Here is a 26,459-nt window from a genome sequence, read left to right on the forward strand (position 1 = left end):
GGCGGCGTCGTACCCCCCACCACCGTCTACAAGCAGTGGAGTTCCTGCATAGTGTCGTCCAACATCTTGTGCATCTTGGCGTTCTCTTCCTTGGTGCTTCGTAGCTTATCTGACGGGAAGCAAACAAAAGAGGGACAAGGTTGAAGGACGGCTGGGTGAGGAACACGGAGGGGATAGCAATGCCAGGGGCCGGCCAGGAGCCGTGAGCGGAGGGGCTGGCCAGGAGCCGTGTAAGCTCAGACACACGCAAGCAAACATGTGTAGCCCACGTTCAGCGAAACCCACGCATACAGTATCGAATACCCCAGAACACGTGCTGCCACGCACCCATCCCTGTATGTCACGGAGAGCCTCGCAATCACAAGAGAAAACGCTGTTGAGATTATGTTGTTTTGGGGAAATTCCCATGTATATAAAATATATATTTTTTTTTGTTTAGACCCCTGAAGACTCATCCTACCCCCTTTTAAAACACGAAATGATGTACAAGCACTGAGCTGGGGCGTGGAGTATACAGCACTATACAATGTGCTTCTGCGGTGGCAGTGGAGCCACAAGACGTCGAGGTAAACAAAATACGTCATGTTAGCGGTTCTCAGCACGGACCGCCGCAGCACCCATCCTCCTCCACCCGTCCATAGAGAGCCCCCCGGAGATTAATACCCAGGCAGTAAAATAAAAGCAGCAGCTCACACAGCTTCACAGGACGGCACTTTATTTCAGGTTACAGACTACAGTCACGCCATTCAGCGACGAATCGGAAACAGGGGTTCAGACTACACCGTGAAACCGAGCCGCCGTAACGTGCAATATGCTCCACCTACCCGGGGGTGAGGGCGAGCGACGGTGGGGTGTGTGTGGGGATCTGCCGACTAACCCATTCAGCCAGAGGTGAGGAGAGCTTACATACAGATCCCTAATTCATTAAACTGGACCGATGCCATGCGACTAACCTCATATGCAAATCAAGTGCTCCACGCTGACAATTTGCATATGAGGGAGGGTAATACCTTCAAAGGGGGAGGAGCTAGACCTTCCGGGTCTATACATTTGACGGGGAGATAACTTACACGCTCTCTCCACCTGCGGCCTTGGATGACCAGGAGCAGCAGTAACATACCCTCCATTTACACGTATGTAACAGAACATGGTAAGTGCCCATCCGTTCCTTTAGTGCCATTGGTAATGGAATCTTCATCACATGACTATAAATATAACTTTTCTATAAGCCCTAATCTATATATAGAGTTATAACTCTTTCCATACACGGAGGGCAAAACTGCACCAATTTTATACGTCCTGTATGTCTCCTCCTTACCACCGATGGTCCTCCGGAGAGGCGAGAATCAGGTTACGTGAATACTAGCGCACACCAGAGTGCCGGAACCTTCTGGCTTCCGCCATATTTGGGGTTGGTTCTCGCTCACGTCATTGGCTGCTCTTGGACGTCTACAGTTCCCCCCCAAACCAGACGCAGCACAGAAGGGGGAGGGGGGCATTGCAATCCGGTTGCCGAGCACACAAAGGGATCCTTCTAGTTTTATTGGGGGCTTCTGACCGTGCAGGGACATTTTACACTATTTGGGAATAAGAAGCAAAGCCAAGACTAACAAAAAAAACCCTTCCTCCCCCCAGGAATGCTCTCTTTAGACCCTGATGGGTGTATGGGGGGGGCGAGGTGTCAATGTATTGCAGGACCTCAGTCGCAGAGGTCGTGAAGGGTGACCTTCAACTCGCAAGAAAGAAGCCGGTTTTTCTCCATTTGGCAGTAGAGGCGCTCTGCGGGGTGAGGGTGAAAGGGATCGGGACAGAGGAAAGGAGGAGAGGAAGAAAGAGAGAAAGAACGACAGATTAGATTACAAGCGGAGGAAAAGGAAGAACGTGTTAATGAAAGGGGACGTTACAGCGTGAATGACAAGGAGGTGGGTTATTGCCCCCTGAGGCTACCGCGTGGGAATAAGAGGATATCAGAGGATAAGACCATACAGAAAGGGAGACGGGGCCTACACGCTACCCTGCCCTGCGGCATCGCACACGCTGCGTTTAGGAGATGCGGATACATAGTGAGTCTGCCACAACCAAAACTTTTTGATGGGGCATCACAAAACCCGGCACATTTTAAACAAATGTTCTAAGGGGACAAAAAAAAGTCAAATATGCGTGTAAACAGAACTCGCCATGGAATATCTTTGTCCAATCTGGGAGCGGGTTTCTGCCTTGTAGTTAACAGATAAAGGAGATTATTTTTCTTGTTAAAAGTGAAGCCGAGTTAGAATGTGTAAGGAGCCATTTTGTCTCTTTAAGACACGCCCACCAGCCTCACGGTCCCATTTCTGCTTTTCACTGGAGGTATAGGAGCGGCACGCGGGGTGGAGAAGATCACTATGTGGCTCCAAGCATTTCCACATTATGCCAGCCATAAGCCGCCAAATAGAAAGGCCATATAACACAGGCGGCATCTCGCCACGAGCTTCCTGGCGGCTCAGAGTTTATTCAGCAGCCCAAGCGGGACCACAAAGTATTTAGCAAATGCAGCAATGAGGGGGTCCAACAGCATCTGCAAACCCCCTTATGCATTATTATTTATTGTTATATTTTGTACCATCATGGAGGAATCCATCAGTATACTAACCATGTACTGCACAGGGACCCCCACAACCCAAACCACAGGACTATTCCCAGGAAGTGGGGCATGTAGTGACCCCACAGTACCCCCTGCCACTGAGATCATCAGCGCTGCCATTAGCTTCACACAAATAAATATTATTATAGATTAATAGGCTTATTTTGTACCAGTTTACATTGCATACCAATTCCAGTGATACCCGCCCCACCCGACATAAACCGAAACATCGGGGTAATCTCGAGCAGTAGATTTACGTCGCGAGCAGCTCTAGTGTCACACGATTGGCGTCTGTGATTAGAGGAGACTTATAAAACCTGAAATACCGGTAAAGCAGGGGTTCTCAAACTGCGGCCCTCCAGCTGCTGCAGGACTACATCTCCCATACTCCTCAGCCAGCCCCTTAGCTGAAGGAGCATTATGGGAGATGTAGTCCTGCAGCAGCTGGAGGGCCGCAGTTTGAGAACCCCTGCGGTAAAGGAACAAATCTAAAATCTGTTTAGAATGATGCCTCTGCTACGGGTATAGAGACCCTCCTAACAGGAGACTTTAAAGGCAGATGTAGAGAGCGAGTGGTAGACATGGAGGGCACCCTGTCCTGGCAAAGCTTTCTTTTGAGCCGATATTGAAGACAGTAAAAGGCAAATAAGACGATGAGAAGAGAAAAAAAAAAAAGGGAAGGTCACGCATCAAAAAGGTCAATAACTACTAAACCGTCGCTGCCACTTAGGAGCAATAACGCACAAGCTGCTTTAAAGAGACAGTAGACACATGGAACGGCTTAACACGTGAACAAGTTTGGGCCGCATGGGCACCCTTAGCGTGGGGAGGAATCTTTGTTTCTGCTTAGTCTTCCGGGGGGGGGGGGGCCGGGGGGAGATCGGAGACTCAAATAATATTTAAGGGGTATACGTTACAGAGTTTCTTAACACAAGCGGGACTTGCTAGGTTTGGCCACTAATAATGCATGGAGAGGCTGGAGAGAGATCAATCCTTCAGCTCAAGGTTTAGTGAATGACAGATGGCAGCTTGTGAGGTGCAAGAGACAGAGCGGCGCATGTCACGTGTGAAACCACAACAATCTAGACAAATAGAGAGACACTTTTTTTGGTTTATAAAGTTCAGAGCGCTGTCTTTGATGTTGGTATAAAACGAGAGAGAGAGAGAGAGAGAGAGAGATGGAGCGAGGAGATGGCAGCAGGAGATGTGTCGGCTGAGAGTTGCAGGACTTATCTGTATGAAACAGAATGGAAAAGAAAGAAGTTGGTACAGAGCGTGACTGCCTGGTAAAGGAACAATCCATGCAACAAAAGAACACAACGGGAAGGGGCGCACGCGGGTTAGCAAGAAGTTCCAATGACCCCAGGGAACAGCGGCCCTCCCAAAAGACAAACCGCACAACTATTTCCAGTTATACGGCCACATAAAATGTGCAGACACAAGCTGGGTAACAAGACATCAGTATCACACTCACCCAACAAAAGGTGGGGGAATCGTGCCCTGCGCCCACCCAATAACCCCAGGGGTATGTTTACTGCAAGCAAGCAGTGGGAAGCAGGCAGGACCTGGCCTTTTGGATCATCACTCCCAGTGGCTGGGGAAGTCACCCCGACGGACAGACTCACACTCAGTGCAGTTAGTAGAAGGCTGTATCTGGACACAGCAAACCCCAGGCAGCCACCCCCACCCCTGCAAACACACGCGGTATTTACATGGAAGTCATATCATTGAGAGCGTGGTCCAGCTCCTCGCTAATAGCCTTGTACTTGAGCTTCTGTGCGTAGAGCTCGTCTGGGTAGGGAGAGGGGAGCGGGTGAGAAGACAGCTTGACGCCGGGCTCTAAGTACCTGGCCCTTCATACACTCACAGCCAGGGCATTGAGTTATCATACAATAAATAGGCCGAAAACTGGGGCAATGGCCGTCCCAACAACCTCTCTGCGCTACTCGCAAATTCACTATTTTAATAGAGCTACATTAAACGCAGAGGAAAGTAAGAGAGATTTAAACAAGTTTGTCCCTCACAGGCAGTCTGAATATCACAGGCATCATGGAGTTCTACATGTTAGCAGAGTCCCTTAAAATGTCTAATAGAGGTTTCTCCCTTCCCCTTACAGGGGCTTGCAAGCTAATGAAGGAAGCAGAGGGGTAAATAATACTACCCGCTACCCTACATCGTAAAAGCCTTTGCCCTGCTGCAGACCTGAAAGCCCCCAGCTCACGTTATGTAGAAAGCCTCTCCCTATTTATGTGGGTACTTGGAGGGTACTTAATAGGGGGGATGCAGGTGACCTAACCATGTGGTTACCAGGGCAGTCAGACTCAATGGGTCCATCTGGTGCAGTCCAGACCTTACCTTCCAAATCATCGATGGTCTTTTCCAGTTTGGCCACTGACCGTTCAGAAAACTCTGCCCGAGTTTCAGCCTAGAAAACAGGAAAGGAACATTCAGAAACCATGCTTCCTCCCCAGAACGTATGTGTGTGTGTGTGATATATTATATATACATACACATATATATACTTATTTTTAGGGGTGACCTACTGCACCTCACCAAACACAACAGCCTTTCTGAAAAGTATTAAATAGTCAGTGTGATACTAACCCACCCGGCATGGATGTTACCCCAGAGACCACCCACTCACCTCCTTTAGCTTATCTGTCAGGATCTTGATCTCCTCCTCATACTTATCTTCTTTCTGAGAGTACTGCAGGACACAAAGCGAGGGAGGAACGTCAGAAGATGCAAAACAGCAGGGACTAGCGAAGGGAATATCACCCCACGATCTGTCTGCAGGGCCCTGGATTACAGGCGTTCTGCCAACATATTATATCCCGTGTCACACAATAGATGGGCCGACCGGTTCTTATCAAATACTATGTCTCCCGCTGTACCAACACTCAGCGAGAAAGAGAGAGAGAGAGAGAGAAAGACAGAGAGAGACAGAACAGGAGGCCCCCGTGGGCCTGGCAGCCTTACCTTCTCTGCCTGGGCTTCCAGGGATTTCAAGTTGTTGGTGACATTTTTCAGTTCCTCCTCCAGCTCAGCACATTTGCTGAAGAGGGACGGAGGCCAAAGTGGAGGAGAGATGAGTTGGAAAGGAGATAAAAAGAAAGAGAGCAGAGCAGAAAAGTGAGATCTCTAACCCCATAGAGACAGGACACACCGAGTGCCCGGGGTCGCTCCAGGTGATCTGACCTCCTGCGCTGTCCATCCTACAGCTACACTTTTAAAATGGACTTTATCCCTTCGGAGTACATTTAGTTATTCTGAAACGCACCGGCTGCTGCTATGTAATACAGAAAGCAGGCGTACATATCTGTCTCCGCTAAGAACTGCTAAGGAAGCCGCCACAAGCGAGGTTCCTCGGAGAGAGGCGACAGTCGCAGCGGTGAGATCATCTGGAGCAGGAGAAGGAGCGAGCAGGAAAGCATACGGCTAGAACAGAGGGGACGTGGGAGCTCGACACCGAGGAAACAGTACCTTCTCGTCAGAGGCATTTAAACACTTCAGGTTCTGGTCCAAATGTCGGATCTGCTCCTCCAGCTCGCGGGCTCGGCTGAGTTAATGGCGACAAGACGGTGGCAGACGGAGGGTAGGGGAGTCGAAATGGAGGAAGGAGCCGGTAACACAACACAACCAGGGCAAACAGGAAAGGGTGGGGAGGGCAAAAAAACCATCAAAATCAAGTCATGCACTGGAAAGAGGGAGGTTAAACAAGGCCTGAAACACACAAGGACAGCATCCACCAATAACTGCGTCAGCACCACTAGGTGCTATCTAAAGGAGCAGAAGCGATCAGCATGCCCGATCCATGTGTCCCTAACCAGCGCTCACAATCAATAGGCAGTCCCCTATCCAGCAGGGCAGTTAAAGTACCCCCCGTTGCTTTGCTTTCAGGCCTTGTGTAACATTACGGGCAGGTGTAGCTAGAAGGGGACACTCACGATTCAGCCAGCTCTGCTCTCTCCTCCGTACGTTCCAGGTCACCCTCAATGATGACCAGTTTGCGGGCCACCTGAGGAGACAGAACGCGTAAAAAATGACGTACCGGGCAGGGAACGCGAGAAAGTTAACACTGGAAATCGTGTGCATTTAAATCAATACTTGTGATCACCCCCCTGTACTATGTGAAAGCAATAAACGTCACACCCGGTTCTTACGACCAAAGGCAGAACGCTAACAACCCTATCGTTCAAACAGATGTGAAACCAGAGAGAAGCCCTGCTGGGGCAGATCTCTAACCCCGGGAAGCCGGTAGTGATGGCGGCTCGCGTTGGCCTCTCACCTCCTCGTACTTCCGGTCGGCCTCTTCTGCTATGTGTTTGGCTTCCTTCAACTGGATTTCCTGCAGCTCCATCTTCTCCTCGTCTTTCAAAGCTCTGTTCTCTATAACCTTCATCCCCCTGCGAGAGGCAACAAGGAACGCAACATTTACATCATATCTTCAGGCATTCGGGAGAAAGGGCCGCTCTTCCTGATTGATAGCCCAAAAGTCTGAGGCCACCATCAACCGTGTACAAAAAAAACACTTAATATAACTTTATTGATAAACAATGTTACTTGTGTTACGTCTATTTTGATACAGATGTTACCAACTCTTGCAGCCCATGTATGGTGGGTGCAATGTATGTATAATAAACTTAAAAAAGAAACAAACGAGGACCACCCCGAAAATCCCCCCCCACCCCACTAAGTTTACTTTGGATATTCTTCTCAATTAAGAACCAGTCCTGAATTCCTTAAACATGCGCAATAACCCCACACACAGTACCGGATCTCTCCCCGCACCAATCCCCGGGATGTTCTCAGTCGTAAAGCGGGAGGATCTGGAACTATTTTGAAAACCAATTCGATTAAGAGGCTTGAAAATGGCTGTTGGGTGTGAATTTGTCAATAAGCTGACGTTTACACAGCCGGCTGGTAACGGGCTCTGGGATCAAACAGAAGCTGATAACACAGAATAAACACAGCATCCCGACCACCCCAAAACGCTTCCTGAAAAACAGGAAAACACTAAACGGGTTACATCCTGCAGATACAGGACGCAACGGAACTAGAAGCGGGCAACGTGCGAGGAGCCGTTCCATAAAGGGCCAAAGAGAGCCAACGCCAGCGACGCGCTTCGCTTCAGAACTACCGAGGCTCCATAAACGAACAGCGCCATTTAAACAGCCGGCCGCGCCCAGGGCCACGAGACATTACCGCCAGCGACAGGTTTAAGGGTCGCAGCGAAGTAACGCCCGTTCAGGGTATGGTCGGGGGCTTCCCGACCCACTCACCGCTCGCTCTCGTCCGCTGCTTTCTCGGCCTCTTCCAGTTTCTGTAAGGCCGTGGCGAGGCGCTCCTGCGCGCGGTCGAGCTCTTCCTCCACCAGCTGGATTCGGCGGTTCAGAGAGGCCACTTCTGCCTCGGCCTGAGGAGGAACACATCGCACACCATTAACTCCATAATTAACCCAAAAACCACAACGCAAAATGATCATGTCAAGCCCAAGTCACCCCCCCACATACCCTCTAATTATCTCTATGGAAACCAAAGGGAAGCTGCGTCGGGGAAGGGGGGCAACGTCTGCCGGAGTAACACAGGGGCCGTAAAATCACTGAGTCTTTTCCAAGGAAATCCCATTACGGACGACTTAAGATGTGTTTTGAGGTTCGGAAAATAAATCCCGAGGACAGGCGCTATACATTAAAATTATTCAGTCATAAGGCAGCGATCCATCCGCCGGCTTGTTACAGCACGGGGAGCCGTATGCCGGTTGCCATGGTGTTTGTGGATTATCTTCGGAATGAAGGAAGGAGACAGATGGAGGAAAGACACCCCACGCGACATTTACGCCGTAAAAATTATAGCGCAGAACCATTAACCAGCCCTGGGAAAATATCACGGCGCTCTGTTTAGTATTACATCGAACCTGGATACCCGAGACCTGTAACGAGGCGCACAGAGATATAGCTATACGCGGTTACTGGCTGGCGCCGCTCTTACAGCAGTTATTTTTTGGTCAGTGAAGCTGGGAAGGGGTGAGGCGCGTTGGCTTCTGTAGAAGGGGTGCACGTGGCAGCCGGGAGGGTGGTTTGGTTGGCACAGAGGGATGTTTCATGCTGCGGACGAGCAGGGAGGCCTAAAGCTACCGGAATCCCCAATTTAAAGTATCTGGCGAGGAACTTCGGGTCCCGACAGACACTTGCTTGATCCTATTAACCCCCTCACTGCTAAACTCCCCAGACCAATCAATCATGTAAGCAAAGGAAGTAATAACTGGCACTGCCCCTCAAATGCAAATGTAACCCTCCGGGCTCTAATTAACGCACTCAAAAGGGTTAAACCCCTTTCACGCAGAAAAAAAGCCTATTAAATCATTTTTAGAGCGTGTCAGAAGCCAAGCCAGAGGCGACAGCCCGCGGCCGACGTCTGAGAAGCCGTCACTGAATCCATTGTGTCTGTGACAGCCGACAGCGGCGTGAGGATGCCGGGGCGAGCCACAATCTTGGCAGGGAGCGATGACACAACGACCCAACCCAGCGCGGGAGCAGCAGACGCCCAGAGTGCACACAACGTAATCCCCACACACCTCGAGACTAAACGCTGCCTGGGAAGCACACGGCCGGCCACAAACGGCTCCGGAGCGCAAAGCCAATAAACCTTAGCGGATCTTTCAAAGTTTGTTCCTTTTCTATGACGACAATCAGTGCCTGCTTTTGACTCTCCAAAAAAGTAAATTTAAAGGTAAAGTGTGCCATGAGTAACGCTTCTTTTCTAGGAAGGGCGGAACTGCACCTTTAATCTACGTATCCATAGTAACCAAGTCCCAGACGGCTGAAACGCTTTAACTGCTCACTTTACAGACTACAGGAATCTCGGGAGAAGGTCCTGCCAGATCAGCGCTTAGAGAAGATTACACAAGGGGTGTGTGAAGACGCGGGATCGGCCTCTCCCTACAATACATTATCAGATTAACCCACGCTTAATGCCGCTGTACACCCAATCACAGCACAGCCAACTCTGCTTCCAGGTTATTTTTTCACCCCAAAACCTTGTCCAATTGGCCGAGCCAGGATCCCTGGTACTTCAGAGCAGGACGTCTAGGCGTGGAAGGTCTCCCAGACGTGAATGCTTTGCCCCCAACGCTGCAGGTGGAGGAACTTTGGCCAGAGAACAAAGAATGACATCTTGACTTACACCAGAGACATGTTAAAGGGGCCACCGTTGGTCGGCTGACTGTAGACCCCCCTCGCCCGCCCAGCTTCCCCCCTCCCTGCTCATCCTGCGTTGGGGATGTTTGATGAATGAGATTTGTTGGGTTTCACAAAATTGCAATTAGATTTTCGAACAGTTTTTTCAATAGCTACATTGAGACACGTTGCTTTGCTCTCCCCAGCCCTCCTCTCCCTCACTTCTCTATCTGCTCTCTAGCACTCCCCTCCCCGCTTTCTCGCCTACCCTTCTGTTCCCGTCCCCCAGTATTCCCAGATCTCTAACCCACCCTCCAGCCCCTTCTTACCTGCTCCCTCACCCTCCTCTGCCCATTCTCTCTCTCACCCTCCTCTGCCCATTCTCTCTCCCTCACCCTCCTCTGCCCATTCTCTCTCTCACCCTCCTCTGCCCATTCTCTCTCCCTCACCCTCCTCTGCCCATTCTCTCTCTCCCTCACCCTCCTCTGCCCATTCTCTCTCTCCCTCACCCTCCTCTGCCCATTGTCTCTCTCCCTCACCCTCCTCTGCCCATTCTCTCTCCCTCACCCTCCTCTGCCCATTCTCTCTCCCTCACCCTCCTCTGCCCATTCTCTCTCCCTCACCCTCCTCTGCCCATTCTCTCTCTCTCACCCTCCTCTGCCCATTCTCTCTCTCTCTCTTTCAGCCTCCTCTGCCCAGTCTCTCTCTCTCTTTCAGCCTCCTCTGCCTAGTCTCTCTCCCCCCCCTCTGCCCAGTCTCTCTCTCTCGCCCCCCCTCTGCCCAGTCTCTCTCTCTCGCCCCCCCTGTGCCCAGTCTCTCTCTCGCCCCCCCCTGTGCCCAGTCTCTCTCTCGCCCCCCTGTGCCCAGTCTCTCTCTCTCTCGCCCCCCCTTTGCCCAGTCTCTCTCTCTCTCGCCCCCCCCTTTGCCCAGACTCTCTCTCTCGCCCCCCCCTCTGCCCAGTCTCTCTCTCTCGCCCCCCCTCTGCCCAGTCTCTCTCGCGCCCCCCCTCTGCCCAGTCTCTCTCGCGCCCCCCCCCTCTGCCCAGTCTCTCTCGCGCCCCCCCTCTGCCCAGTCTCTCTCGCCCCCCTCTGCCCAGTCTCTCTCGCGCCCCCCCCTCTGCCCAGTCTCTCTCTCGCCCCCCCTCTGCCAAGTCTCTCTCTCGCCCCCCCCTCTGCCCAGTCTCTCTCTCGCCCCCCCCTCTGCCCAGTCTCTCTCTCGCCCCCCCCCTCTGCCCAGTCTCTCTCTCGCCCCCCCCTCTGCCCAGTCTCTCTCTCTCGCCCCCCCCCCCTCTGCCCAGTCTCTCTCTCGCCCCCCCCCCCCTCTGCCCAGTCTCTCTCTCTCGCCCCCCCCCCCTCTGCCCAGTCTCTCTCTCGCCCCCCCCCTCTGCCCAGTCTCTCTCTCGCCCCCCCCCCTCTGCCCAGTCTCTCTCTCTCGCCCCCCCCCCTCTGCCCAGTCTCTCTCTCGCCCCCCCCCTCTGCCCAGTCTCTCTCCTTCTCTCTCTCTCCTTCGCTCGCTCGCTCCTGCCCCGCCGGTTTCTCACCTGTTCTCTCGCCCTCTTCTCTCCCTCCACCTCCCGGCCGAGTCTCTCGGCTCTCTCCTCTGCATCGTCCGCCTGCTGCTGCAGGACTTGGATCTTTCTCTTGACGGCCTCGATGCTGGTCATTCCCCCGCAGGACATCTCTCTCTCCCTCTCTCTCTCTGTGTGTGACTGCCTGACTGAACCTCTCTTCCGGTCCGCGCGCGCCCCTCACTTCCGCTGACCACTCCCTTACATTCAGGAAGCGGGGAGCGCCCGCAAACGACTGCCACCCATGGACAGCGCGCGGTACTGCAACCAATCAGCCGGACAGGGGGCGGGGCTTTTCATCCCACTGACAAGGTGTGGAGGGGTATCAGTGATCAGAGGGGTCATTTTCTGGCATGTGGGGTATCCTTCATGCATGATGGGGGTATTTACTGCAGCCTGGGTTTCCCCTCAGTAACTGAGTGAGTTTATGTGTTGAGGGCTATGCATTGGGATTTGGGGGTCCTCTAAATACCCCAGAGTCATTTTGTGTGATATTTGCCCCTATTTAATCTGTGGGTAATTTCATGTGACGTTGAGGCAACCATCTTTACCCTGGGGCATCTTGTGTCATGAGAGAGATACTCCGTAATGTGGTGGTCATGCCCTCCAATAATTGGGGGCTGATTAGCGTGGTGGACAAAACGCAATCTAATAGGGGGTCTCTCTATTTAACGATCTCCTTGTTCATTTGGGGGCTGGTTATGTGATTTGAGGATTATCGGATCCATTCTCTCTGGGTTGAGGTAATTTTAGTAATTTGAGGATGGAAGCCAGGAAGCAGGGATTACCTGAATGGCCTATGTATCGATGCATCCATTTATCTATCCACCCTTCTATCTAGCCATCCATCTATCTATCATCCATCCATCCACCCATCTATCCATCCATCTATCCACCCCTCTATCCATCCACCCATCTATCCACCCCTCTATCCATCCACCCATCTATCTAGCCATCCATCCATCTACCCATCTATCCACCCATCTATCCATCCACCCATCTATCCACCCCTCTATCCACCCATCTATCTAGCCATCCATCTATCCACCCCTCTATCCATCCACCCATCTATCCACCCATCCATCCATCCATCCATCCACCCATCCATCCACCCATCTATCCACCCATCTATCCATCCACCCATCTATCTAGCCATCCATCCATCCACCCATCTATCCATCCACCCATCTATCTAGCCATCCATCCATCCACCCATCTATCTAGCCATCCATCCATCCATCCACCCATCTATCCATCCACCCCTCTATCCATCCACCCATCTATCTATCCATCTATCTATGTATGTATCATCCATCGACAAATCTATCTATCTATCTCTCTTTCTATCTCTCTGTCTATCCATCTATCATCTATCTATGTATCCTTCTGTCCATCCATTTATCTATCCATGTATCGACACCAGTCTCCTTGGTGTTACTTACATCAGCAGCTTTCTTCTCTGCCACTTCTAGCTTCTCCTGGGCATCCTTTAAGGCTTCTGAGTATTTATCCAGCTCATCCTCTGTCCCCTTCAGCTTCTTCTGCATGGAGACCAGCTCATCCTCCAGCTACGGGACATCCAAGAAAAAGATAGGTGAAGAGGTACCCAGGTATGGAGCACGTGGTAAGACATTGTCCTCTACAGAATAAAGCAGTGTATGATTGTCAGGTCAGGGTGATGGATGGGTCAGGGGCAACATTGAATGAGAGAGAGGTAGGGGCAGAAGTCAGAATGAGGCTCATTTGCAGGTCAGAAGGAACATTGAGTTATGATGGAATGACAATCAAGGTCATGGGTTAGGCAGATAGAGAGGAGTGGTGGGCAAATGGGGAGAGGCATGGTGGGTCTTTGGAGGGAGGTGTGATGGACTTGCAGAGGGCAGCCAGGGTTCATCTGGAGAAGGTCTCAGGAGGGATGGTGGGGAGGAGAAGGTCTCAGGAGGGATGGGGGGAGGAGAAGGTCTCAGGAGGGATGGTGGGGAGGAGAAGGTCTCAGGAGGGATGGGGGGAGGAGAAGGTCTCAGGAGGGATGGTGGGGAGGAGAAGGTCTCAGGAGGGATGGTGGGGAGGAGAAGGGATGAGGTGTCGGGGGAATGTAAATAGATTTTGAGAAGCTTGCTCTAACAATGTATTTGTGTTCAGGGTATTATCCTGCCGCGTCGCTCTCAGGTCTGTGGAATGTATTATAAGGTGTGGCAGTTCTGTGTACATTGGCTGTAGAATGTTCCTGGACACACACTTTGTATCGGGGTATGCCGTTAGCCCCATTATAGCTGTACTCGTAGTGCTGGGTTAATAAACGATGAGGGCTGGCGTTCCGAATGAGAGTATAGTAACAAGAAACAGATTCTGATTTTGTTGGCCAAGTGGCCCCTGTGTCAACCTATTTAAAATAAGCATGTGCTTGGTCTAACGGTTGGTATGATCCACTTAAATACCAACGTGTTCTAATCTTTTTTCACCTTTCCCACAGCCTTGGCCGTTGGCTCCTGAAGATTCTAGTTGGCTAACACTCGGAGGTAGGTATTTGGCGAGCTTCTCTAGAGCTCCCGGGACCTCCAAGAGACCCGTCCCCCCAATACCTGCTTGCACTTCTCTTCCACTTGTTTCTGCTCTGCCTCGGCCTGCTCGGCACGGTCCAGGGCGTTCTCCTTGTCCAATTTCAGCATCTGCATCTTCTTCTTGATTGCCTCCATGTTGTATAGGTGGTGCGTACAGCTGCTTGAGAGACGTCGGCTCTTCTCCTCGTGTCCTGGTGCTCGGTTCTCTGCCTCCTGCCCTGTGCGAGGGTGCGGGCGCCTGTCCTTGGACGATGCGGTGGCCCTCCCTCTTATCTCTCCAAGCCCGTGCTCGCTGCATTGTTATGCTGGTCAGAGGAGGCTTGGAATAGTGGAGAAGAATCCATATTTGGAATCCTACGGACAACTGGCTCCTGAATATAAAAGGCTGGTATGAGGTTGGTGATTATTTAGTTACAACCAGTTGGGTCATTGTCATCGAGTGTTTGAGAGACCCCTCCTCTCCCTAAATATATCCCCATCTGGTAATACCTATGTTTGCCTTAATGTCACATGGAATATAAAAAGAATGGCCATTGTTCTCTGGACTTCAAACGAGCCACCGAGATACGGACCGGAGACATCCATTCCGACGGAGTTGTTTATTTGGTAAAATTGGAGTAAAAACCGAATACGGTTTAATGCATAAACAGATATACGTTTAGAATGCAGCCCCTGTATGCAAATAACTTTACTTATATGCAAATCATTTCATTAGGAAAAAACAGGGTGTCCCTGTAATGAAATACAGACATTAGAGGAGCGTGCTGGCCCTCCGATGGCTTCACCAGGAGTCTGGCTCATAACGTGCCATTAAATAACGCCAGTTCTGGGTAGAAGTAAGGAGCTAGCGTGCTATCTGGGTGCAATGATGTGTTCTACGCATTGACCCTATACGTGCAGTAGGGGGGTCTTTGGAGGGCAGATTCAGACCTTAGTAGATACCATTGGTATTGTGCGATAAGGATATAGATGATGATGTCTGTTTTAAGGCCCGGGAGTGAGCGTCAGACAGTTGTGCGTCGCCCCGACAGCCGGTCAATGCAGTGTTGGGTGTACGAGGCAGTAGTTTGACGGTTTGGGTGGGATTAGGGCAATAAATATCAGCAGATACATTTTTACAGGTTAAAGTTTGAGATCAGCTCTTGAGATCCTATTTTCTTTTCCAGGTGGGGCAGTCAATACAAAGGAAACACATCCATTTCCCGTAACAAAGATAAATCTTCAGCCGCCGGTCAATCTTGCTTCTTGGCGATGGCAGTTGATGCATGGAACTGACTCTCAGACAAGGCACTGTCAAGCACAGTATTCGTTTTGTACGGATTTAACGGAGAAATAGTTGCTGGAAAGTTGTCCTTGGGTACTGTAGTGGTTAAAAATCTTCTGTCCCGTACTTTGCGAGTTAACACATAGAGAGATTTCCCACCAGTGATCCAGTGATCTACTTAATTAATTAACTAGAAGAAAATGAATAAATATGCCTGGCAGACGACCTTGAACTAAATACAACCCGCTGCCCCCGAAAAGCCCGAGCAGAACATTTGTACGGCCCTACTAAATATATCAAAGCTTTAAAAGCATTATTTATGTGCGATATTTTCTCTGTTACCAGACCCGCCGTCATATTTATTCCTCCGAAAGTTTAATAAAATACAAATAAAGCAAAAAAACATTGTACGACGTTTGTGTCACATGGCAATAAAGTGTTCCCGGCAAAAATGATAAACGTGGCAAAATTCTACGTAATTCAATGTTTATTTCTAGAAAAGCCTGTACTACTAATGCAGAAATTCAGAATAGCTGGAACTGCAGCTTTAAATTAGATTACTTCTTGCCTGTGGCTCTTGAAATCTCTTGGATCACTGATCCAGAAATGTCCCTCTTTTGGATTTAACTGGAATCCGTACGTTCTGGAATCCGTACGTTCTGGACCACGCTCTCTCTTTCCGTGATCCCCACGTCGCAATAGGCTGCATAAAGTCACCTTGTAGGCCAATAGATTGTTTTTGGGGATCCCGCACAAAAGACATATTTATTATTATTTATTTATTATTATTGTATGTACTGAAGGTGGACCTCGTTGCCGGAGCCCCCATGAACCTTGTTACACCCCAATACGTGTCTCTCCTCACCCATTATACTGAGCGGGGGGCTCTTCTTTCTGCTGCCCCGCAGCTGGTGTGATATCGCTTCCCGGATCAGCCGCTGGATTCTGGTGTCCCTGGGGCCGGAATATTTGGGATGGTTCTGGGGTCACCCCGCACCTGCTGGCTGTTGGTTTTAAGAAAGGGATTATCATGTCCCAAAGCGTCCCCTTGTTGTCTCTGCTATTGTTACAGATGGACGGGGGGGAGGCCATCTGCAGTATATATAGATACACATACACATATATATACATATACACACACACATATATATATATATATACATATACACATACACATATATATACATATACACACATACATACATATACACACATACATATACACACACACATATATATACATATACATACATATACACACACACATATATATATATATATATACACATACACATATATATACATATACACACATACATACATATACACACATACATATACACACACACATATATATACATATACATACATATACACACACACATATATATATATATATATACATATACACATACACATATATATACATATACACACATACATACATATACACACATACATATACACACACACATATATATACATATACATACATATACACACATACATATACACACACACATATATATACATATACACACATATATACACACACACATATATATATATACATATACACATACACATATATATACATATACACACACATATATATATACACATATGCACATACACATATATATACACACATACATATATATACACACATACATATACACACACATATATATATATACATATACACACATACATATATATACACACATACATATATATACACACATACATATACACACACATATATATATACATATATATACACATACATATACACACACACATATATATACACACATACATATATACATATACACACATATATACACACATACATACATATACACACATATATACACACATACATACATATACACACATACATACATATACTCACACATATACATGCTCTGCTGTTGTTACAGATGGACGGGGGGAGGAGATGCCTGCGGTTACATATATATACAGTATTTATATATACACACACACATATATACAAATACACATACATGATGTAAGCTCAGTATAGGAAGGTCTGTATCTCGATATCCATAGTAGACACACGCATGTGCATGTTTGTGTCGGCGTGCCTGCAATCTATGACATGTAACATACAGAATGAGACACGCTTGGCCCTCTCCGTATACCGCGATGACCAGTAAATCCCCCCGCGATATACATTATATATACTAAGATGCCATGGCAGTGCTTTGCGTGGAGTGGCCCGGGCACCGTAGCAATATGTATGATATTTAGTTGATTTTAGTGAAACAACCTAATATCAAACATATCAGACAGAACCGAGGCAAGAGGAAGCACTCAGCCATGCGGCGCACACGTCTGTACAATCTCCCCACCCTGAGACACAGCCTTTAACATACTTTACACGCCCATGGGCTTTCATTTGGCATGTTACCGCATGTAGAGTGTAAGCTCTTTAGCCTTCATTGTGTGCGGAGAGGACATCATAGAGCAGTGACCCTAAAGTTAACTCTTTAAGTTCAGCACACACCCGGCTTCGGGGGTCATTAGCATGTAGGGGTACAGTGTGGGTTTTGTAATGTTGGGAAAGGCGTGAGAGTGAGTGCAGGGCGCAGACCCCCGGGGGACTCCTCCGCCACCCTTCCCGTGTCCCTCGGCGTGATTCCACGGGCGACAAGGGGTTACTCCGAGACTGACGGGAGAGGCAAGGAGGGCATGGACAGACGGGGCAAGAAGACAGAGGCAGCTGGGGGGGGGATTAAGGGTTGGAGGAGAAAGTAATTAAAGAGGAGACAGGGAGGTGCAGGAAGACAACGGGGGGGGGGGGGGGGGAGACATTTACAGAGTGACAGAGAGAGACGGCTCACACACAGACAGAGACAGAGCAGGCGCACACGTACAGCAGTCACGCCGTTTGAGACAGTTTGGAGTAATGATTAGGAGAGGTGGCCGATGCAAGTGACCAGTCGGTCTGATCCTGCGCAGCCCGGTTACGGTGAGGATCTCCATGACTTGTAATCACTCGTCTGCCCTCCTGCCACCTCCCTCGGCCGGCTTACCCTTGTCTGAACTCACACGTTCATTTACTCTACAGGTTCATCCCACCTCTGCAGGGAAGCTGTGCCTTAAACCCACTACCCTCCCTTGAAAGTGATACTTCCTGCCCCGTCTCGTCATTCTGCATTGAGCCTCTCTGTACTTTCTTGTAGGTATATAGCAAAGCGCTTCCCCCCATCTATCAGACTGCAGACCTCCCGATTGCTCTCTGCCCCCTCTATGTGCCACCTACCTGCAAGTAGCCCAGCTGGCCGCCTGGATCGGTCACTGTAGGGCTGAGAGGGAGCCAAGGCTTATAACTGCCCCGCTCTGGGGTACAAACCCCACCCTCTTCCATCCGCCGTTCCGCGGCCCGTTCCCCTTTATCCCATTAATTACAAGCCATCGATCTGACACCCTCCTCACCGCCAATTATCCGATCAATAATGCCCTCTCTGCACCGTGCCGCGTGGGCTTGTCAGCGGCCCCCGAGGGCTTGAGCTTCAATTAATAATGCTTATTAATCGGCCTCGTTCCACGCGTCCTAAAAATGCTGACCGGCCCCGCCGGCTCTGTGTCCGGGGGTGGAAAGTGTTTCACGGTCTTGCGTGGGTAGGTGCATAGCTGCCAGCTTTCTCGGAGCCCTGGGGAATGGAGTCAGTCTCAAGGCCTCGTATCTGTGTTTGCTCTTTAAATCAATATCCAGGGACAAGGAGAGGACCTGAGCGCTCGCACAGTGACTCACTTTGGGGAGGTTTTAAAAGACGAATACCCCCCGTAACTTCCCGGTGGGCTGTGTAACCCTCTCTGCCGGGAGCACGGTGTTTGTGTCAGCGCTACGGAATCTGCGGGCGCTATATACATCGCTGGGACACGTCTGTGTTGTTTGGGCGAGTTACACATCTCTAGACATCTGAACTGCTTGGATAAGATCGCATTAACTAAATGGCCCTGGTTCACTAAGGCGTGCGGTATGTGCCAGGGTAACCCCAAGCGCAGGCGCAACCCTGAGACGTTCAGTATGGGAGACGCCTGATGGCATGGATGGCAGTGGGTTGATAAGGGTTAATGCGCCCCGGTGATGGGAGCCGATGTGACATTATCACTATCTCTTATTGATCTCCGGACGTTTGCCCCCAGGGGTCGGACGACCTTGGGAATGGAGCACATGTGCCCAGCGCGAAATCTCCGAAGCCTGGGAGCCGTGCCCCCTCCCTGCGAGCGGCAGCTGCCTGCGCGCTGATCTCACCCTCAGATAATGCCCGTTTTAAATCTGTTTTATCATGTGCTAATCATAGTTAATGCCACGCTGAGTCCTGCGCCAGTTATAAAAGCACTTTTAAGAAGATGAAACATCCAATCAGGGAGAGTTACAGCGGCGCAGGTCATAAACTCTTAAGTTAAGAGACTGTCATCCCCGGACCCCAATAGGGGTCTCCTCTTAACGTGTGCAGTTTTCGGGATCTCGCAGACTCCCTGTACGTTAAAAGACGTGACCATGCGCAGGCTTTGCCCCTGTTCTGCCCCAGTAATTACCCCGTGTGATGGGATTGTAATAGACAGTCTTGCTTCAGCTGCCTGGGTTGTGTCCCGGGGGCTGTACACAGCAAGGTCGGAGCTTCGTGCCCGGGGAGTGTGAAGGACACGCATGTAATCCACACACACACACACATATAATTATATATACTGGGACTGTAACCCACGTGTAATCCATATATATATATATATATATATATATATATATAGGGACTGTAACCAGAGCCGGCCTTAGGTGTTCAGGCGCCCTGTGCGGGCAACTGTCATGGCGCCCCCCCCCCCCATCATGCCCCCCCCCATCATGCCCCCCCCCCTAAACATTGACACAAGAAGAGAGGAAAAAAGATCTTTGTAACAAATAATTTTTAATTAAAGATAATTTATGTGCAAGTGCAATAATAACTGGGAAGACTGGTAATAGAAATGTACACCTTCTGGCATTGAAGGTTAAGCTGCTTAACTAAATACCACATGATAACATAGTGATCCACTGAATAAGACATACAAGCCTTTTATTTGCAGGTATAGATTAAATAAAGAAAACCGGTATAGCAATGTAGATCAACTGCATAATCCACAGAAACCCTCTAGTTCAGGTAAAAATCAAATAAACAACACATTGCATTTCAGGAATAGAGCAACTGAATAACATACAAATCACATGCAAACTCAGCAGTGACGTTACAGATCAAATAAATAATGCATGGAAACCTTAAATAACAGGCATAGATCACAGGTCGCATGTATGTTTGAACAACCACAACAAACAACCCCTATCACTTCTTAAAATATATATTAGTTAATTAAGAAAATAATTAAACCAGTTACTGCACTTTTAGGAGGTAAAAACCCTTTAATATAAAAACAAAATCTATAAATAGGTATCTTTGCAAAAACCAACTGAACACTGGCAATAACAAGTAAGCTCCATACTCTAATTGACGAGATAATGGCAGGCATACATAAACTGGCATTTGGTAGTCAAAATCACATTTGTGTATTGACTTAAAAATGTGAATTTGACAACCATAAGCCAGTTTAAAAACAGGAGCAATAATCAGCACATTATAATCAAACATTCCACAATACTGAGCATGTATAGCAGCTAATGCTCTTTTTTATCTAAGATACTGTTAACTTGATTAAATCAGGCTTTTCAAAAGTCAATACTCCTAAAAGGAGACCTATGTCCATTGTCTTTTTTTAATGACTGCTAAGGTTTTTTTAATATGCAGCAGCACTAATTACGTTTTTTTGTATTTATTTGGTATTTTTACTGGCATAAAATGGCGTATCCTTGAATAAAAACGTGTTATGGAGTAACAGTTAAACTGAGCACTATTTTTCCATATGTAAGGGGTGACAAGGGGTGAATCTTTTTTGACCTTTCATTAGATGACATACACTATACAACAAACTTGCACTTACTTAATGTTTTCTTTAATCTTTAATTAATTTTTTCTGTTTTCCAAGCAGGGTACCCTGGATCCTCTTACTCTGGCTGTCTAACGCTCCTGACACCTGCCAATGCTAAATTGCGGAAGGTCACATGACCATCCACGCTGTATGTCAATTTCTGTGCGCGCACGATTGTCAGCTGCAGAGGGGGCGGCGTCTGACACCGCGGCGGTGGTGGCGTACTCTGATCTGCGTACATCATCGCCGCAGCGCCGCCATACACCGGCGTACACCGCGGAGGGGATGGATTGCCGCGGCGGCGTACACCGCAGCGGCGGCGGTGGATCAACGAGGCGTCGGCGCCCCCTGAGGTGTGGCGCCCTGCGCGGCAGCGGTGGATCGCCGCAGCTTCTGTGGATCGCCGCGGCGGCGTACACCGCGGCGGCGGACATTGAGGCGGCGGTGGATCATCGGGACGGCGGCGCCCCCTGAGGTGTGGCGCCCTGTGCGGTCGCACAGGTCGCACACCCCAAAGGCCGGCCCTGACTGTAACTCACATATATATATATATATATATAGGGACTGTAACTCACATATATATATATATATATAGGGACTGTAACTCACATATATATATATATATAGGGACTGTAATTCACATATATATATATATAGGGACTGTAACTCACATATATATATATATAGGGACTGTAACTCACATATATATATATATATATAGGGACTGTAATTCACATATATATATACATATAGGGACTGTAACTCACATATATATATATATATATATAGGGACTGTAACTCACATATATATATATATATAGGGACTGTAATTCACATATATATATACATATAGGGACTGTAACTCACATATATATATATATATATAGGGACTGTAACTCACATATATATATATATATATAGGGACTGTAATTCACATATATATATACATATAGGGACTGTAACTCACATATATATATATATATAGGGACTGTAACTCACATATATATATATATATATATAGGGACTGTAATTCACATATATATATACATATAGGGACTGTAACTCACATATATATATATATATATATAGGGACTGTAACTCACATATATATATATATATAGGGACTGTAACTCACATATATATATATATAGGGACTGTAACTCACATATATATATATATAGGGACTGTAACTCACATATATATATATATATAGGGACTGTAACTCACATATATATATATACATATAGGGACTGTAACTCACATATATATATATAGCGACTGTAACTCACATATATATATATATAGGGACTGTAATCCACACACACATATGTATATAAATATAGGGCTGTAACCCATGAGTAAGCGCCTGAGGGCAGTTACATTTCTCACTTATGAGCCCCCCCACGATCTCCCTCCTTGCCACCGTCACAGCCAAAGCCAGTTAGTATAAGCCCAAGCGGCCACTACTGCCCAGTGGGTCAGCGCTGTTACCCCAAATACCCCAGAGGTGGGCTCGTGTCTGCGTCACTCCTGCAGGTCATATGATGTATGTCAGAGAGACAGGATTACATCACGTAAAAGAGTTCAAGGTGAGAGGTGGGCATGGCGGGGGACGTCACCGGTCTCCTGTGTGTTAAGGAGTAGTCGAGACGGGGAGAGTTAACAGCGAAGTGGAACAATAGGCTGAATAAGTGTGCTGTTTAGGGCGTAGATGGAGGGGGAGCGCGCACTGCACCCTCCCCAGGAATTCAGCTTCTCCACGTTAGAAGACACGCTTTAACTTTGCCCCCATGTCTCGCTCTCCCGGAATGCGGTAAAACACGGCAGCAGGAAGAGATCCGCGGAGAGTTTCCGGAGATCAAATTCTAGATTTCAGCTCAAACAAGAGGAAAAAAGTTTCAGCTGAAATCTGAGTTCCCATAAAGACGTGGTCTTATCACCATAGCAACCAACAGAATTCTGTTTAACTCCCAGTGAGTAGGCCCATGGAATGGACTTCCAGTAGGGGTGGTAAAGACACCACACAGTGGCTCGTACAGGATGGTAAAACCGATAGGAAGCTGAAGACCTAGTAACGTCTTTATGATGTAAAATAAAGGCTCCCGAGTGTCACGGGGTGTCAGCGGCATGCCACCGAAGCTGTCATCATTTCCCGGCCGCCTCCGAGCAGGAATCCCAGGCAGCGGGGATTTGGAAGCCGGATCCCCTCTAAGCCTCGCTCGTTGAGTCCCCGCGGGGGGCTCTAGAGAAGGTTTAGCAGCTGCTCACGGATTAAATCCAGGGGCCGATCCCCCAGCCTGCTTCTAACTATTAATTGTTTAGCTCTATGTCTGTCATGTCCTGTTGCCCCCCAGGATGATGTGCATTTGGGGTAAATAGCGCAGTATGCAAGAATGGGGACTATACTGAAGGGGTTAATATTTGAAGGTATGGGCTGTTAGTGAGATACGCTGCCCCCTGCTGTCTCAGGCTGCTCTCTGCGCTTAGAAATCCAGTCCCAGACAGCGGCTCCTTTGTCCCAACCCAATAACACAGCATTGATTTACTCAAAAGCCCCCGTCTGCGTTAACCCACTAATAGCCGTGTTGAGTAGACCATAAAGGAGCCATTTATGGTCAGGTTATTTATATATATGCGATATACAGAGAGGGTGGTGGATAAGTTGAACAGCCTCCCAGCAGAACTGGTAGAGGCTAATCCAGTGAGGGTATTAAACATGCATGGGGTAGGCACCAAAAGTGAGGCCGCCGCTGGTGTTTTTTTCGAATACATTTTATTGTTTTTATTTAATAATATGATTGAAGAACAGGAGTGTTTAATGGCCGGAGAAGAGGTTACTGTGTGGATCCAATATTTCTGGTCCCGCTGCTTACTTTGGCAGGTTTGTGCGGGGTGAGACGGTGGTACTCGCTTATGCGGGGGTACTCGTTGATGCGGGGGTCTCGGGCTCTCACAGCCTTTGGGTCTGGAGGCTCTTTCCCAGCCGGAGAAGCTCCTCTTGGTGCCGACATTTCTCCCGCTGTAGGAGATGCTGTAAAGCCGCTCGACGCACCTATAGAAGAGGCAAACGTTATATAATCCATTTTATTATTAAAAATGCCCAGGCGGGGTGGAGTGATGTCCTAAAACAGCAGGAGCGCTTTATTATTGACTAATATAGCTCCGTTATACACTGCGGTGGTGTATGTAGCAAGCAGTGCATCGCATAGCAGTCTGGGGGCGAGGAGGGCCCTGTTCCAAAGAGCTTACGCTTTACAGCTCTCCAGTAAACAAGTGTGTGTGCGCGCTTAATAGGTTCTGCCCCACTTACCATCACCAGCTGCCTGTTCGCCATCTGTAACTCCTGTGCCATCTGCCCCCATTGCCGTTTCTGGGTCCTGGCCGCGTTTGCCGCTCCGTGGCCCTCCATCCACTCGCACCGTAAGGCATCTGTCTGCTCCCTGCCACGAGAGGTAAGGTGAGGCCGCTCCGTGTAAATCTCACCGCATATTAACACTAACACCACATACTCACACTAACACCGCATACTAACACTCACACGAACACCGCATACTAACACTAAGCAATACACCAAGTGCCCCGAAAGGAACCCCCCGTGCCCTGTAGCTGCCCTCTGAGGGGTGTTTTGCTCTCCCGTTCTTTGTGCGTAGCGGGAGCTGGGGTCTCTGACGCAATGCATTATGGGACCGGAACGTATTTTATCCATAAGCGGAATTATTCACGTCCGCTTACTAGTAACCCATTAATTGAGAAGTAGCTACATAGGTCAGGTTTTATAGTAAGACGCGGGTGCCGGTTATCCCACGCAGGACACGGGTCCATATGGAGGTAGGAGAGGGGACAGGGAGGGTAATGGACGGGGAGGGAGAGGTGGATTGAGAGAAAGGGGAAGGTAGGTTTAGTCATTATGCCAATTAATGCATTGGAAACGTATCGGACCGGAAGAGAAATGGCCCTACCTGGATCGCTCCTTCTCTAACCTCTGGAGACGTTCATCCTCCTGAAACGGAAAGAAAGACGGGATGAGAGAGCCCCCCGGGCCGGCGGGGTGAGAGAGCCCCCCGGGGGCCACCCCTCGTTAGGGGTCTCATGCTGCCAGCATACTCACCTGGCGAGTTCGGTCGAGCGCTTGCCGTATTCGTGAGGGCAGCATCTCCAGAATCTAGAAACCCGTTATGAAGACACGGGCCGAGGGGGGCCGCCGTCAGCTGAGACAGGGCAGCTGCTTCCGGCGGACTAAAAAGAATACAAGGAACCGGGAATAACCTACATGTGCCTCCACTGCACCTGTTACCATGGAAACTGTCAACACCTGCCCTGTCTGTTTTCTTCTTAACACAACTTTATTTAAACCAAGGATATACACAAAACCATTTAGCAGTTGAGAAGATGAAGATTATTTCTCTTTTATTTGCTTTGTGTCGGTGTTATGGAGTCCCTCCGCAGCAGGGGAGAGGGCAGACAAGGAGGATATCTGGATGTCATTACAGGCCTAAAGTATCGGTAGAGTAAGAGGAAGGCTTAGACGCGACGGTGAGGACGGTGTGTTTGTCAATAAGATCCTCATGGTCTGTGGTCTATGAGTCAAACCACTCGACCCATGAATTAAACATAGGCACGTATGGAAAATAGCAAATGATAAAAGTACATCCGCTTAAAATGAATCTATAACCGTGTATGTGCACTTTGTATAGGGTGATCCGTGTCATCATATCAGCCTGTAATCCGCAAGGGACAACTAAGAGTGAAATCTGAGCTTCTAGAAATAACCCAAATAATATATAAAAAAAAAAAAAAGAAATAAGTGAATATTACAGACTTACAGACAGCGTGGCAGATGGAAGACAGGCGGATGGACGCCGTTAAACAGAGGCTAATGGCTCTTCATACAAGTTTATTTTTTAAAGGTAACAAAAAACACGTTTACTTTTTGTCTGTAAGTTTTAACTTTGCTTTCTAAACAGTTTCATATTGTGCCCAAAAGCCATTCTGGCAACGAGCGCAAGGGCCGGGCACTGTGTCCGACCCGGCGGTTTATACAATGAAAGAAAGCGATACGCGAGGGTGCCGATTCGGGACACGTTCCTGGTCCTATGTAACACCGCACGTTACAAAAACAACAACAAGGCGCAGACGACCCTCTTCCAGACCCCATCAACGCAAACGCAGCAGCCATGTAACAAGAAGCGAGCCTACGTACGATCGGGCACGACACATACGCTTCCAACGGGCTGCACCAAACAGCGCTTATCTTACAAAAAACTCCCAGACATTCAGA

General features: G+C 48.7%; 1 protein-coding gene across 6 annotated transcripts; it reads right to left on the reverse strand.

The window, feature by feature from the left end:
• Positions 1-26: 26 nt before the first annotated feature.
• LOC149280452 (tropomyosin alpha-3 chain-like) lies at positions 27-14,064 on the reverse strand. 6 transcript variants are annotated; one of them, XM_089500507.1, is made up of 9 exons: positions 13,951-14,064; positions 12,811-12,936; positions 7,906-8,039; positions 6,912-7,029; positions 6,571-6,641; positions 5,603-5,678; positions 5,268-5,330; positions 4,979-5,048; positions 27-109 (listed from the first exon to the last, which is right to left on the reverse strand). In XM_089500507.1, exons 1-9 carry the CDS (start codon positions 14,062-14,064, stop codon positions 27-29), a joined length of 855 nt encoding a protein of 284 aa, XP_089356633.1. The 6 variants fall into 6 exon arrangements, with proteins under 6 accessions (XP_089356633.1, XP_089356634.1, XP_089356630.1 ...); XM_089500508.1 differs by lacking the exon at positions 5,603-5,678 and adding an exon at positions 6,107-6,182; XM_089500504.1 differs by having other exon boundaries at positions 13,831-14,064.
• Positions 14,065-26,459: the final 12,395 nt, after the last annotated feature.

Source organism: Sceloporus occidentalis, unplaced genomic scaffold (genome assembly GCF_023333645.1).
Source record: "Sceloporus occidentalis isolate IW3139 unplaced genomic scaffold, rSceOcc1.0.p SCAF_155, whole genome shotgun sequence".
Classification (NCBI taxonomy): Eukaryota; Metazoa; Chordata; class Lepidosauria; order Squamata; family Phrynosomatidae; genus Sceloporus; species Sceloporus occidentalis.